General features: G+C 37.8%; 1 protein-coding gene across 1 annotated transcript in view; it reads left to right on the top strand.

The window, feature by feature from the left end:
- Tspan8 (tetraspanin 8) overlaps positions 1-14,150 on the top strand; it is a 30,869-nt gene extending 16,719 nt beyond the window's left edge. Inside the window, exons 4-8 of the mRNA XM_027392379.2 lie at positions 712-786; positions 894-1,001; positions 7,095-7,229; positions 10,340-10,423; positions 13,928-14,150. Coding sequence (XP_027248180.1) covers positions 712-786; positions 894-1,001; positions 7,095-7,229; positions 10,340-10,423; positions 13,928-13,981 — 456 coding nt within the window. The 3' untranslated portion in view covers positions 13,982-14,150. The remainder of the gene's footprint in view (positions 1-711; positions 787-893; positions 1,002-7,094; positions 7,230-10,339; positions 10,424-13,927) is intronic.
- The last annotated feature ends 552 nt before the right edge of the window (positions 14,151-14,702 follow it).

The following is a 14,702-nucleotide window of genomic DNA, read 5'->3' as shown; positions in this document are numbered from 1 at the left end:
AACAAACCTTGGCAGACTGTTAGAAAAAGGAGTATTTGTCAGGTATAAATGTGAATGAATCTAAACTGTTTCTATAATTAAAGAAGCACTGCACATGTCTGAGGGTAATGGTGCTTTAGCTGTTGACTGTGAGGGACTCTGGGAACATCTCTGGAGAGAGCTTTTTGAGTACTGAGGCTTCTCTTGCCATTTAATTACTTGAGGAACTTGTTTTAAATATAGACTGGTATGTGGGCTCCCTCCTCCAGGCAGAGTCCAGCATTTACACAGGGAAAAAGGATCCATGTAAATCCCATAGTGAAGATAGTGTTCTGAAACCAGTTTTAAGTGTGTGTGTGTGTGTGTGTGTGTGTGTGTGTGTGTGTGTGTGTGTGCATGTGTGTGCGTGAGCGTGTGTGTTCACCTCGACTTAAACAGGAATGGAGAAGCAATGCTTAGATCCTCTAGGCTTTCAAACCTACTTTCCTTTAATATGACATAATCAACAATAGTCTTTCCAATGAGATTTCATTGCAACCACTTTCCTTGATAATTTTTCTTTTTGAAGCAGACCTTCTGGGTAGTAATAGCTTCAACACAATGGCATAATAAAGGGAGGCTGAGACTGGTATTCCACCTCTGAGGTTGTTCTAGCTGCCAGAGGTCACGTGACACTGCAATGCTGTTGGTCTGGTTACTCTGAGAACAACCTATCCCTGTCTTGTCTTTCAGTTTTTCATCGGCTTGCTCCTGATTCTGCTTTTGCAAGTGGCAGCAGGTATCCTGGGGGCTACTTTCAAGTCTGAGGTATGCTCGCAGCTGATGTTTGACAACTGTTGGAAAGGCTTAAAGCATTGGAATTCTACACTCTGGCATGAATAATTTAACTATATACACATATTTTCAATTTTCAGTATAGCCGCCTTCTGAATGAAACTCTCACTGAAAAAGCAAAACTTTTGACTCAAACGACTGATGAGGCAAAAGAATTCCAGAAGGCCATAATTTCGTTTCAAAAAGAGGTAATTAGAATTTCTTGGCCGCTTGGAAGTTTGAATATGATTTCTCAATGTTTAACTTTAAGTTTTTTAAAAAAGTGAATGAAAACAAGAAATAAAAAGGAAAGGAAAGGACATGACTGCTCCGAGGTATGGTGGAGGAGAAATTTTATTGTATGTAAAAGGGAGACTGTAGGCAGAGACAGGGACGTCTGGGAGAGTCCAGAGTGGACATTGTTATGCTTTTATTTAAAAAGAGGGAAAGAGAAAGCTTCAGGATGAGACATGTTGACTAGTTTATTATATGGCCCGGCAGAGTAGGGAAACTAAGAGAGAAGAGGAACAGGGGTAATGGCTGACCGCCATGGCCAGTCGCCATAGAGACAGAGAGAGTGCATAGGTGAGGGAGAGCCAAGAAGAAACAGAGAAGGAGAGTAGAGAGGAAGCAGAGAGAGAAGTAGAGAGGAAGCCGACTGAGAGAGCGAAGCAGGAAAGTTGGAGCTTTTAAAGGGAAGACTGGACATGCGCACTGAGGTTCCACGCATGCCCGTGGCAGGTGACGTGATGATTAAGTAAGTTTCCCTGTGCGTGCCCTGAGTATTGTCAGGGGGCGGGTCTGTCTGTAGAGCCTATCAGCAACAAAGCCTGAACCTTTCAGACATGACCAGACTGAACTGGGCCTTTGGGGAGAGGTGGGGGGACCGGGGAGACAGGGGGACTAGGTGTAGCAGTCAAAAAGGCAAAGGTCCAAAAGGGGCAGGTACCCAAAATGTCTGACTTATGGAGGGAAGAGCCTCTGGGGCAGCCCAGCCCCTCTGCTGGAGAGTTCAGGGCAGAGGGTGGGGTTATACCTCGATTCATATCCTGAAACAGGTAGGGACTGAGGATTGCTAGAATCTGGTGGTCAGGTCTGTTTAGACGTGTTAAATAAGCACCTCAGACATTCGTCCCAGGGTTTGGGACTTAACAAAAAGTTATTACTATCATTTTTTTTAAAAAAAAAACTGTGTGTGTGATGTTATGCTGTGTGTATGTCTGTGAACCACATGCATTCCTGCTGCTTGCAGAAGCCAGAAGAAGGCATTGGATCCCCTGGAACTAGAGTTATGTGTAGTAGTGAGCTGTCCCATGGTTGCTGTTAATCAAACCCAGGACCTCTGGAGCAGCAGCCAGTGCTCTTGACCATTTAGCCTTCTCTTCAGTCCACTATTTAATTTTTCAAATTGGTATATTCTGGGCGGGTGTTGGTGGCACACGCCTTTAATCCCAGCACTCGGGAGGCAGAGGCAGGCGGATCTCTGTGAGTTCGAGGCCAGCCTAGTCTCCAGAGCGAGTGCCAGGATAGGCTCCAAAGCTACCCAGAGAAATCCTGTCTTGAAAAACCAAAAAAGAAAAAATGGTGTATTCTATAAAGATAAATTCTCCATTTTGCAGACTTTGACCGATTATTATTTCACAATGTAATAAGAAAAGAAGTATCTGTAATGGTTTCTAATGCCTTAGGATTTGATGCAATTTAGGGGATATATTAGAAGATATGTTTACAACAAATAAAGCTTTTATGGGAGAAACCAGTAATTATTTTAATATTTACAATCTGAAAGATTAGTGCGTTGAGAAGTCAGCTCCTTCCACTTAAAACTAACACTTCACATTCCTTGCAACCCTATGAACTGGTGATTTATTTGTTTTGTGTTGCTATGACTAAATGCCTGAGACTAAGTCTTTAATACATAAAAGATATTTATTTATTTGTTTAATGGGGTTTTTGTTTGTGTGTTTGTCTGGTTGTTGGTTTTAGACTGGCTCTCACTATATAACCTTGACTGTCTTGGAACTCCCTCTGTAGACCTGGCTGGCCTCAAACTCACAGAGATCTGCCTGCCTCTGCCTCCAGAATGCTGGAATTAAAGGCGTGTGCCACCATGCCAGGCAGAAAAAAGGTATGTTGTACTCACAGTTTTGGAGGTTGAAGGACATGGTCTGTCAGGTCCTCACAGAGGAGGGTGTCACAATGGTGGGAGACCACTCCAGACAAGAAGCAAGTATGGAAAGGAGGAGGTCCTGCTCTTTCTTTGTTGGGTTTTGTTCATGTATCTGAGTGTTCAGATTTTTAAATTTTGTTCTAAAATTTTGCTCTATAATCAGCACACGTTACAAAATATTAATGGTGGATTTCATGATGTCAGTTTTGTGCATACTTTGTTTTGCTTGATTCCTCTCCTCCACACCACCCCTCCCCTCTTACCACTTATACCCTTCTGGTCCTAGTAGTCCCTTTCAAGTTACAAGTCACATGTATCCTATCACTCCCCCATCTCGCTTAAAACCTCCCCCCCTCCATGGTAACCCATTCTCTTAGGAACTAACTCCATCCTGCAAACCTATCCACCAGCAGCCAGCAGCAATCTGTTCATGAGAGTGATTCCTTTTGGCCCAGTTCCCACCTTACAAAAGTTCTCTAATGCTGCAACACAAGACTACAGAGTATGAAAACGAAGCAGATGGTGACATCATGCTGATGCATGCCATTGTTGAGAGGGGACTGAAATAGCAAGGGGTTGGAATTTGAGTCCAGATCCATGGGACCTAATTTTTATGTTGGGGCTACTAGTTTTAAGGTAAAATCAAATGGAGGCATTAGAGCTATTTGACGATCTGGTTCCTTCCCTTTACTGAGTATTACTTCCGAAGGAAGCTGTGTCAGACCAGGTTTGTGAGGTCAAGGTCTATAGAGAAACTCTGTCTTCCTGACTTTATATCATCCCATATCCTTGGAGTGCACTTCCTGCCTTTCTTCCCCTTTGTGAATACATGGGCTTAAAGAATGATGGAATTTTATTTAGTCTGAGGCTTCCTAGCCACACCTTTAGATTTTGGAAATCCCATCATATTATCTACATGTAGTATTCACTGTAGGTGTGGCTTGGCATGGAAATTCTTAGAAGATTATAGGAAGGCTGGATTTTTATCCATTCTCCTTTTTCTTTGATTGAAATATTTTGCATTTGCCATCTACCATTTATTGAGTTGAAAGTCTGCCCATTTTTGCTCATCTCACTTCTATACTAGCTGACAGTGTGTTCTTCCTCAATTTGAAAAAAAAAACACCCAACTATCTTCCTAGAATTCATATCATTTAGTCTTATTTCTGAAACTTATAGGAAAAAGAAGTCTATGAACGTCTGTAAACACAGTGGCCTTTTCTTTGAAAATAGTTGTTTGATTCCCAAAGTTTGCTTTTCAAGCCAAAACATCCTTGATTTCTCAAACTATGCCTCAGATGGCATGGTTTTCCCTGATCATTTACCAGTTCCTATTTGGACAGACTCCAACTTATAAAAATTCTGCTTAAAACAATTGTTTTCAAGAACTGAAATCTGGTGAGCTAGGTCCCACCTAAATTCCTGTGTGAGGTGCAGTTTTTTTTCCTAACTTCCCACAGCTGTGTCCTTTGCTTGCCCACACCCCTCCTACATGATTTCCTTCCAGAGCACAGATTAGTTCTAGTTGACAATAGGCAGTCATAGTGGAGCCCTTCCATGGGGCATACAGAGCAAACTTGGTCCTCTCTAGTGAACTGCCTGGGACAAAAGATCATAGAGATTTAATGGGATTCTGGGACAGGTGCTGAGCCACATGTACTGCCCATTTCCAGGGAGTTAAGGTCTCTGTGCCAACTGTGTCTTACTAAATGTACTGTGTGTTGGCTGTTTGAGATGATCTCTTCTTGAACAGAAATCTCTTCCTCTTCCCTCTTCTCCCTTGCTCCCTCTTTCCCTGCCTCTCTTCCTGCCTCCTTCCCCCTCTGCTCCTCGTAGCTTCCCCTCCCACCTGCCCTCTCCCCATATCCATCCCCCCTCTGTCTTGTCTTCACAAAAGAGCAGATCTTCAAGAGATAACAACCAAACAGGACAAACCAGGATACAATAAGACAAGGAAAAAAGGCCTCATATCAAGGGGGGACAAGGCAGCCCAACAGGAGGAAAACAGTCCCAAGAGCAGGCAAAAGAGTCAGAAACATAGCTGCTCCCACTCTTAGTAGTCACACAAAAATGCCAAGCCAGCAGCCATAATATATACTCTAAGGACCTGATGCAAATCCCTGCAGGACCTGTGCTTTCTGCTTCAGTCTCTGTGAGCACTTCTTAATAGATTCAGTAGGCCATGTTCTCATGATGTTCTCCGTGCTCTGGCCCCTACAATCTTTCCTTCCCCTCTTCTGAGGGGCTTTCCAGTTTCTGAGGAGAGGGACCTGATAGAGAGCTCCAGTTTAGACTCTCTCTTTGCATAATGTCTAGCTATGGGTACATCCCAACCCCTCTCTCCTGGAAGCCTCTCTGATGATGACTGGACAAGGCACAGGCCTATGAGTATAGCAGAATATCATTAAGAATCATTTCACTGATGTTTTTAAATTTGTATTTGGTTCTACCCTCTGTTTGATCCAGGCACTATAAGACTTAGGCTCCCTCTCTTGGTATGGAACTCAAATTAAAGCAGACATTGGTTGTTTTTTTTTTCAATACAGGGTTTCTCTGTGTAGCCCTGGCTGTCCTGGAACTCACTCTGTAGACCAGGATGGCCTCAAATTCAAAGATCTGCCTGCCTCTGCCTCCCAAGGGCTGAGATTAAAGGCATTTTCTCAGAAATTTTAATTAATTAATTACTAATTGATTAATTAAGTAAATTTTGAGTCGGTATCTCATAATATAGTCTTGACTGTCCTGGAGCTCACCATGTAAATCAGATTAGCCACGAACTCACAGATACTTGCCTGATTCCTAGTGCTGAGATTAAGTTCAGGCCTGAGAGATCAGCCAGTGTTTGATTTATTTATTTATTTATTTATTCATTTACCAATTTTCCCAATAGTTTCTCCACGAATATTTTCAGTAGACGAGTTAGGAGGGGTGGAGATTATTGCTTTCTCTTCTTCATCCATAGTGTGCCATTCTGAGTCATGCTTGCTTCCTTGCCTTCCTGGAGCATGGCCACAACCTCTCCTGCTTTAGGGACTGTAGTCTGGGCTTTCATCTCTATTTTTCAAAAGACTGATTTTTAATCTGTGCTTGCTTACAGATTAAATCCTAGGGAAGTTCTGGGATTGAAAGTTATCTATTCCAGGGATCCTGGGATAGGATTAATTTTTTTAATTTCTCAAAAAATTTGACACACACACACACACACACACACACACACACACACACACACCATATATATATATATATATATATATATATATATATTATATATATATTATAATATATTATATATATTATATATATATTATATTATATATAATAATTATATAATAATATATATATTATATAATATATATAATAATTATTATATTATATATATATATTATATATAAAATTATATAATATATAATATATTATATATATTATATTATATAATAAAATATATAATATATAATATATATACATATATATATATAAATATATATATTTAATATGTATATTAAATATATATATATATTTAAAATGAGAACTTGACTTTTTTGTGTACCTGGGGTGCATAGCTCAGTTTACCCTTTCTCTTGCCATTAAAAAAGTTAAGAACTTTGTTTATTTTTTAAAACACCATTTCCAATGTCTTCAAACTTTGACTATCTCAGTCATTTTTCATTTTATTTCTGTTCAGACCAAAATGAAACTTTGCTTCCTTTCTCAAAATAGAGTTCATTTGTTCTGTGCGGGTAAGGTGACATGTCATATGTTAGCATAAAGAGTACTGCAGGCATGGCTTAGTGGTTAAGAGTACTTGCTGCTCTTTCAGAGTGCCTGAGGTCAGATCAGTGTTCAGTTCTCAGGGTCCGTGTCAGCTCACAATGGGCTACAACTCCCTTAATGCAGCTCCATCAGATCCCATGCCCTCTTCTGGCTTCCTTGCGCATGTGACTGGCATACCTCGAATACACACACACACACACACACACACACACACACACACACACACACCACATAAATAAAATAAAATCTATATTGTAGCATAAGACGTATCTTTGTAATGACGTTTAGAAGAACAATTCAATACATGGCTTGTTTTTGGTTATGTTAATGACTGTGTTTCCTTCTACTTCTCTTTTCACAGTTTCAATGCTGTGGTTTGGTTAAAGGAGCTGAAGATTGGGGAAATAATTTTTCAGAGGCTCAAGAGTCATGTAAATGTACAGATACAACAGGAGCTCAGTGTTCTACTCATCTGGGAAATGAAGTTAATTCACAGGTGAGAATAAGATCCAATCTGGCACATTAAGTAGTTCTGTTATATTCTTTTCACAATGACAGTCTCTGTAAAAACTTAAAATACAGCAAGCACCAGGGGAACTCTGATGTGAAAATACAGCAAATATCCAAATGTAAAACCAATCTTTATTAAATATAAAAGAAGATATTTTAAAATGAAAGTATTTTTGTCAATGAGTTTAGCACCATTTAAATCCAACTTTCATAGATCAAAGTTAGGTCCAGTACAAACTAACATGAAAGTTTATTTTATTCTGTCTTTGGTGACTACAATTGACACCCTCTATGTTTTCTATAGTAATAAAATTTCTGGAAATTAATACTTTTTCTTTACTTTTCAAAAGGCAGTCTTTTTTTCACTAGTCATAATACCTTTTTCCAAGAACCCATGTAAGTATAAATTAAGGACTTAATATTTAGGAGTTTAGTTTCCGGGTGTTAAATATACTTGCTATCTTAATCTACTTATTGTTGCCATTGGGAAATTGCTTTGAATGTCTGAAATAAATTTAAAAGGTGAGTTTCTATCTTCTATGTATTATATACTTCCTAACTGTCTGACTTGTGGGTATGGTCTCCTATTTCTCCTGCATTTTCTTAATGAAAAATTTATGACTATTTATCAAATAGTTATTGTCTACCTCCTGTAAGCCAGGCCTGCTGGAGGTCCAGTCTTCATTTACACCCGATCCAAAGCAGTGAACACTCAGGACAGTTCCCCTGTCATTTAGTTCCTGGCGATCAGTATATGCATATGGTATAAAGCCTATACTCACAGATGTGATTGCCAAATAACTAGACAGCTAGAAAGATAACTACAATGCTTGAGTAGGAGACAACACAATTTTTTGTGGTCCCCATCTAAGTTCGTGGAGGTCCTGACACGTACCCACCACAAGGCTTTTTCTACACTCTTCCTTCTGCCTGGAAAGGCTTAGTACAGACATGACAATTGGCATTAATGTTTAATTTTTTTAACTGCTGTTCTTTGGAGACTACTCTATTGTTCTACCATTGTAACATCAAAAGGCTTCAGCATCCTTTAAATTAATATCTAGTTATGAGGGATCCACAAATGCTACTACCGCTCACAATAGATTAGTGTCCATGATAGCCGAAGGTTATTCCCAATTTAGCATTGTTTTTGTTTGCCTATTGTTGATGTCATTAATAAATGAAAGAAAATACTTAATTGCTGGGAAAAATTCTCTCCTCTGGACTACTGAACGTTGTCTCCAGAGCTCATGAGGTTCTTCTCTGAAGTGGCATTGGTGGAGCTCACATTTACAGTGATCCATGGGGGAAGCAGTTACCAGATTGCAATATTACTGTGTCATTTCATTGTCAAAAATAATAGCAGTTAATTTTTTTATTTTTACATTTTGTATTCTTCTCTGATTTCCTTCTCCAACACACTGTTTCTAAGGTAGAGTGGAAATCATTGTCTGGTACAGATGAATGTAGGAAGCTTCCACTTAGGATGATGAGGAAATTCAGAGGCTCTGTTGAACGGATGTCTGCTTCCTACGAAAGGATCGGTAGAAAGATGTTTTCCCTTAAGATACATTCTGAAAAGCCCTTATTAAAAAGATATTTTCTGAAAGTTTGCACATAATTCAGCTGAGTAAAAGCCAACAGCTGTCTTAGTACCCTAAAAGGAAAGTCATAAATTCTTTGACTACTTCCATCTGCCATGTGTCATTTGCAAGTCTGGAAAAATAGGAAATCTGTAATGGCCACTATACATGTTTCCTTTTATTTTCTTCCCTCTCTTGCCAAGATAACCTTATTGTCTTGGGTGCAGGAGAAGACAGATATAATGAATGTGAATCAATAGATACAGTCATCCATCCCCCTCTTGATCCTAACCGATGTGATGATAATCTCAGATGTTTGCTGCTTTGGATCAGAAGTGAATGGAGAAGTCTGTCACATTAAGGAATGGAATGGGTTGGAGGGGAAGACCTCTCCAGCCTTGGGGAGATCTTCCACTGTTTCTAGCTGGGAGCATGACTTGGTCAGTCTTCACACACACATGAGGGATGACATAGCTCATGGCATTACAGATTATGTTGTGCAGTGGTTTTCCATTTTAAAAAATTGCCTTTGTAATTTTCAGTTACTGGAATGTTTAGAATTTGCCTGAAATGCTTTAAAGTTTGATTTCCAGGATTGCTTGAATACATTTCAAAACGATATACTGGCTAAACAGCTTTTCAAATTTTCCTTTTTACTTAAATAGCACAAGTATACATTATGTATTTAAGGTAAAAAATAGCACTCATATTTATTATTAAAGTATTTTAACTTTTTGGCTTTAAGAGAAACATCTGTACTATATCTGTATGTAGCCTCAACAGGAGATTTTCCCTGCTGCACCTCACAAGCTCCCATAAAAATCCATAGTTAGGGGAACACCAGTTCTTAAATAAATAATCCAAAAACAAGATACAATTATTTATATTCTTTTGATTATAAAAATTATAGTTTGGAGATATATTGGTGTGGATTTATTTTTAAATTTTCACAAAATAATTTTAGTTTTCACTTTCTTTTTTATTATATTTTTTAGTATTAAAACAATTTTGAATTTAAATCTATTTTGATCATATTCTTCCCTTCCCCCAAGTCTTCCGAGATCCTTTCCCCAAACCTACCATCTCAATTTTAAGTTCTTAAAAAAAAAATAACCCAGTACAAGAAAACAAAATACACCCCTCCAAAAAAACCTCACCAAACTGTAACCAAATAAAAGCTCACACACACACAAAAACTGGGGGGTTGATTATATATATGTTGGTCAAGTACTCTGACAATGAGGCCTGTTCTGGAGTGGATGTTATACCCACTGTTACTCTATTGATTATCAATCCCAACATTCAGGAACTATGCAGCTAAAGCGAAAAACAAAACAAAAAAACATTTTCTAGCTTAAATGCTCTTTAACACATAGAGTAAGAATGAAGGCAGTAGAAGAAGAAATAGTTCAATTCCTTTTTGTTGACTTTGCTAACAATATAAAAAGTCAAGTAGAATAAATATGAGGTCAAAATTTACTAAAGCCATTTATTTGTTTTCTTGTTTTGATAGACCTGTACTTCTTCGATAAAACATTTGTTTGAAAAGAACATTATTATAGTCATTGGAATTGCTTTTGGACTGGCAGTTGTTGAGGTACAGTATAACATTTCATTGCCTCTGCATTCATTCTACTTCTCATTGGTTGTAACAAATGCTTGTGGTAAGCCAAAGGAGGGTGCCTAAAAATTACTGGTACATAGTGCCTAGGGTGCAGCATCTCCCTGAATCAGTCTTGAATCTGGAACAGGTAGTATTATAGTACTGTAAGCCAAGAAGGGCTGAGGCTGCTACTTTGTAACTGTCTTCTTGTTTTCTTAAGAAAAAAAATTAAGATCTATATAATTCTTATTTGTAGGTATACTCCCTTTTGTATAAAAACTGTATTTAGACAAGTTTAAAAACTTTTTGAAGTGAGGAAAAGAGCAGGAAATAAAAGCAAAAAAAAAAAAAAAAAGTAACCATCACAGTTGGCTATTTCTAGCCAGAATCTTGAAACAGAAAATAGAAGCCAAACTCACAAGAGTGGGGAAACGTTTTGGCTCCAATTCATTAGTTTCCTTGGATTCTCTCTGCTTAGATACTATAAATGGACTAGATGATATTTCCAGGAAAGCTTTCAGGTGGAGTTTGTGGACCCTTGCATCAATTTAATTATTGATGTTGAAAAATATATCCTCCATGGGATTTCTATCTTGAACTTTCTTGGCATTTCGTTTTACAACCTGATGGATAGCTTTTATATGGCCTCCAAATATTTGCAAAGAAGATGAAATGAAATATTTTCAAAGGGGCATTTATGGAATTATCTCAGGTCTTGAGAAATGTAGATACCAAATGAATCAGAATCACTCAGGAGTAAATGTCAATACACTAGCAAGAACTGAAGCACTGTGTGGTATTTCCCTGGTGACTGCTGCTAAAGGACATTTGCTTCATTCTCATGGAATGCTGGGCAGTGCCCCTTTAGGACCTTTGGAGGCTTTGCAGCCTCCTGTCACATAACTGCTAGGTCCAAATTTTGGCTGAGATTACAGTAATTTAATGTTCTAAGTTGTTACTGGTGGAATTTCTCAGTCATGTATTAGAAAAGCCTAGATACTACCAGCATCAAAAAAATTACTCTTCTTATAGCCCAAATGAGTCAAAGTCAAATGTTACTTTGCATTAGGTCTGTTTCTGTTGATTCTGACAATTTTTCTGTGTCCTTTGATTATTTACTTTGTATTCTGGCATCATGCTAATTTAGAAATAACAGATAATAGCTGCAAAGGTGAGTAAAGAATCACATATATACTCATGGTCATATAAACATATGACACACACAGTTATGTTTCAATAGAGTTGATTTTAAAGGAATAATAGGTTGGTGGTAGAGCATGAAATTAATATGCTCAGAGACCAGGGTTTAATCACTAACTAACTAATTAAAATTGGGAAAGCAGGTATTAAATGAGGTTAAGTATTAAATTTCATGTTAGATTCAAATTCAGAGAGTTGCCGTTGACTGAATACAGTTCACATATGCTTTTAAGGGGTTTGTTGAAGCTGAGCCAAAAGTAATAAGGATGTGATTGATTGGAAAGATTGGTGTCTTGCATATCATAGCTAAAGTTATTGCCAAGAATCTAGACAGATCTAGAGGAATAAAACATATTAATATTTTATGAATTTGATATACTCCATGTACTTGTCACACATTTAGGGACATTGTTAATGTTAATTCTCCTATGACTTTCCAGTAATACTTGAATAAAATACTTTATGTACAGTAATTTACCACTGAGGAGTTTTGTGGTATTATCATAATGTGTAATCATTAGCGAGCCCAGTGAAATTGTGATGCCTTGATTATATGTAGATATAGTTAGTAATTAACTGGCAGAATTGTTGGACACTTTTCTTTGATTTCTCAGTCTAGAGTTTTATGTAAAAAAAAAAGTATTTGGTGCCTTATTTTAATTTATTCAAAAGAGAGCTTTGCAAATGGCCCCCTGTTACCCAGTCAGTAGAAATGTGCCCCCAAACAGGCTTCAGTCTTAGAGTCATTAGATGGATCTCGAAGCACTTAAATCTTTCTGACTTCTAAATTCCAGGAAACACAAAGATGAACAGAGAGAAAAATCTCTTCTCATAAACATTTCTAAGGAAATAGAAGCAATTCTGTACAGACCTAATGCAGAAAATATATGTAGACAATCTTCTCAGAAAAAAATCATATTCCATATTTAGACATTAGGTGGAAGTTTTGTTAACACTGTATGCCTTCGGGGCTCCTTTCAGCTTGCATAATAGAAACTCCATATAAGGTGCTCATACTTATTTCTGTGAAAAATTTCATCTGTGGATGTTTGGAATCCTTATTTGGATTTAAATAGGCAGATTATTTATTATTATTATTATTATTATTATTATTATTATTATTATTATTATTAAAAAGTGGTCAGTATTTTGTGGTTTTACTTTCACTAAACAAAGAGTTATCAAATGACATGGACTAATCAACACTTGATAAGACAAAAGCTAACCTCACATGAGGTCCTAGGAACAAAGCAATTCAGAGTAATGGTCATTTCACCACATTTTAAAAAACAGCTTTGGCATGTGGGAGTCTACGATTAAACACTCAGCAGCAAGTTTATTGTGAGTCTTTGTCCACACATCATAAAATGTTGACTCTCCTTTGTGTTTTTCCGAGCATGAATGTTCTTAACAGATATAAAGAAATGAAAGAAGTGTGAGGTTAGTGATAAAATCCTGATATAAACTACCATTTGAAAGTGTTTCATTAAATTCTTCAATCTGTGCATAGTACAGATGGAAATTGCTAATCCCCACTCCCCCCAGCCTCCCCCATACCCTCCCCATTCTATGTCTCCTTTGAAAGGGGGCTGGGGCAGAGGGAGTTGCCATTTGCTGAGTCATCTTAAACACCCCTACTCTATCATTCCTACATCAAAACCAAAGCATTCAAGTTACCAACTGCGGAGTCAATTAGAGTGAGTTTGGAGGCTCTTTACTCTAGGAAGAACTAATGAGATGGAATCCACGCCCTAGATTTTCAATTGTGTTTTGTGACTTCAAAAGAAAATTCCTGAGTTAAGCTATTCCCCATAGTTTACAAGTGCTTTTTTTCCTTCTTCAAAAAATGTACATAATTTTTTCACTTCTAAGCATTGCCTAAAACTTCAGTAGGAGAAATTCTAGACTCCTTGATTTCTATGCAGATGATCCAAACCAGATGACCAGGGTCTTTCAGTGGAATCAAGAAGTATATTTAGCTCCCGCAGGCTGGTGGTACCCAGAGCTCAGAGGCAAATGCTTTCCAGAAAGATGTGTGTATACCACAAAGGGAGAGCATCCTGTAATAGTCAATACTGCACAATGAAGCAGGGAGACACACACACACACACACACACACACACACACACACACACACATACACACACACACACACACACACACACACACACACAGAGACAGAGACAGAGACAGAGACAGAAACAGAGAGATCCGAGCTCAGTCTTCAGTTTTGTTCTGTTCCTTGGGAGTCTAATTTCCCATGAGAGACTCAGTCTAAATCTTGTGTTTTATTTCTAGATTCTTGGTTTGGTGTTTTCTATGGTGCTGTACTGCCAGATTGGGAGCAAATGAATCCTCGGATTTACCAAGTTATTATATAAACACCATTTAAGTTTTGGCTTTGGCTTTGTAACTTTAAATAAGTGAGTACTGTAAATATCAGTAACAAAAGTCTTATTCTAATGTCTTGCCTAGGTAGACTACAGATATCCTCACATGTGTTTAGCATATTTAAATCTGGGGGGGCATAAGAAAACATGAATGTGTATTTTTTTTCTCTCAAAATAAAAAGTGTTTATGTTGATGCTTCTTTGGTGTCTGGTCATTGTGTTCAGGTGGCTCTGTGCTTCTGGCGACGTTCATCTGGATCTATGCAGTGGAATAACTTCATTTCTAAGTGACAAGAGAATTGTAGGGCAGTAAATCTGGGATTTTTCAAAAGCACTGATTTTTCAAAAACCCGTTTCATCGGGTATATCAATGACTGATGATGAGATTGTCTCAAGTTGAAATACTGAAGAATGATCCAGATGTGTAAATCACCATCTTTTTTATTGTTATGGTGTCTGTGTTTTGCTTCAGATGTACTATAAGTGCCGATAAACAAACAAACAAATAAATAAATAAGAGCGCCCATATCTCACTAGGGTCTATCACACCCCTCTGGATCTTCTTATTGAACACAACAGCTAAAACTAAATTTTCTTTGTAGTTAGTAGAAAAACGTTTTTAATTTTACATTTTACTGAAATGTAACGTGGAACAAAATTAATAACTCTGGGGTTGTGCCCGA

Source organism: Cricetulus griseus (assembly GCF_003668045.3).
Source record: "Cricetulus griseus strain 17A/GY chromosome 1 unlocalized genomic scaffold, alternate assembly CriGri-PICRH-1.0 chr1_0, whole genome shotgun sequence".
NCBI lineage: Eukaryota > Metazoa > Chordata > Mammalia > Rodentia > Cricetidae > Cricetulus > Cricetulus griseus.
The sequence above is the reverse complement of the archived record's forward strand: the minus strand, read 5'-3'. Positions and strand labels throughout refer to the sequence as shown.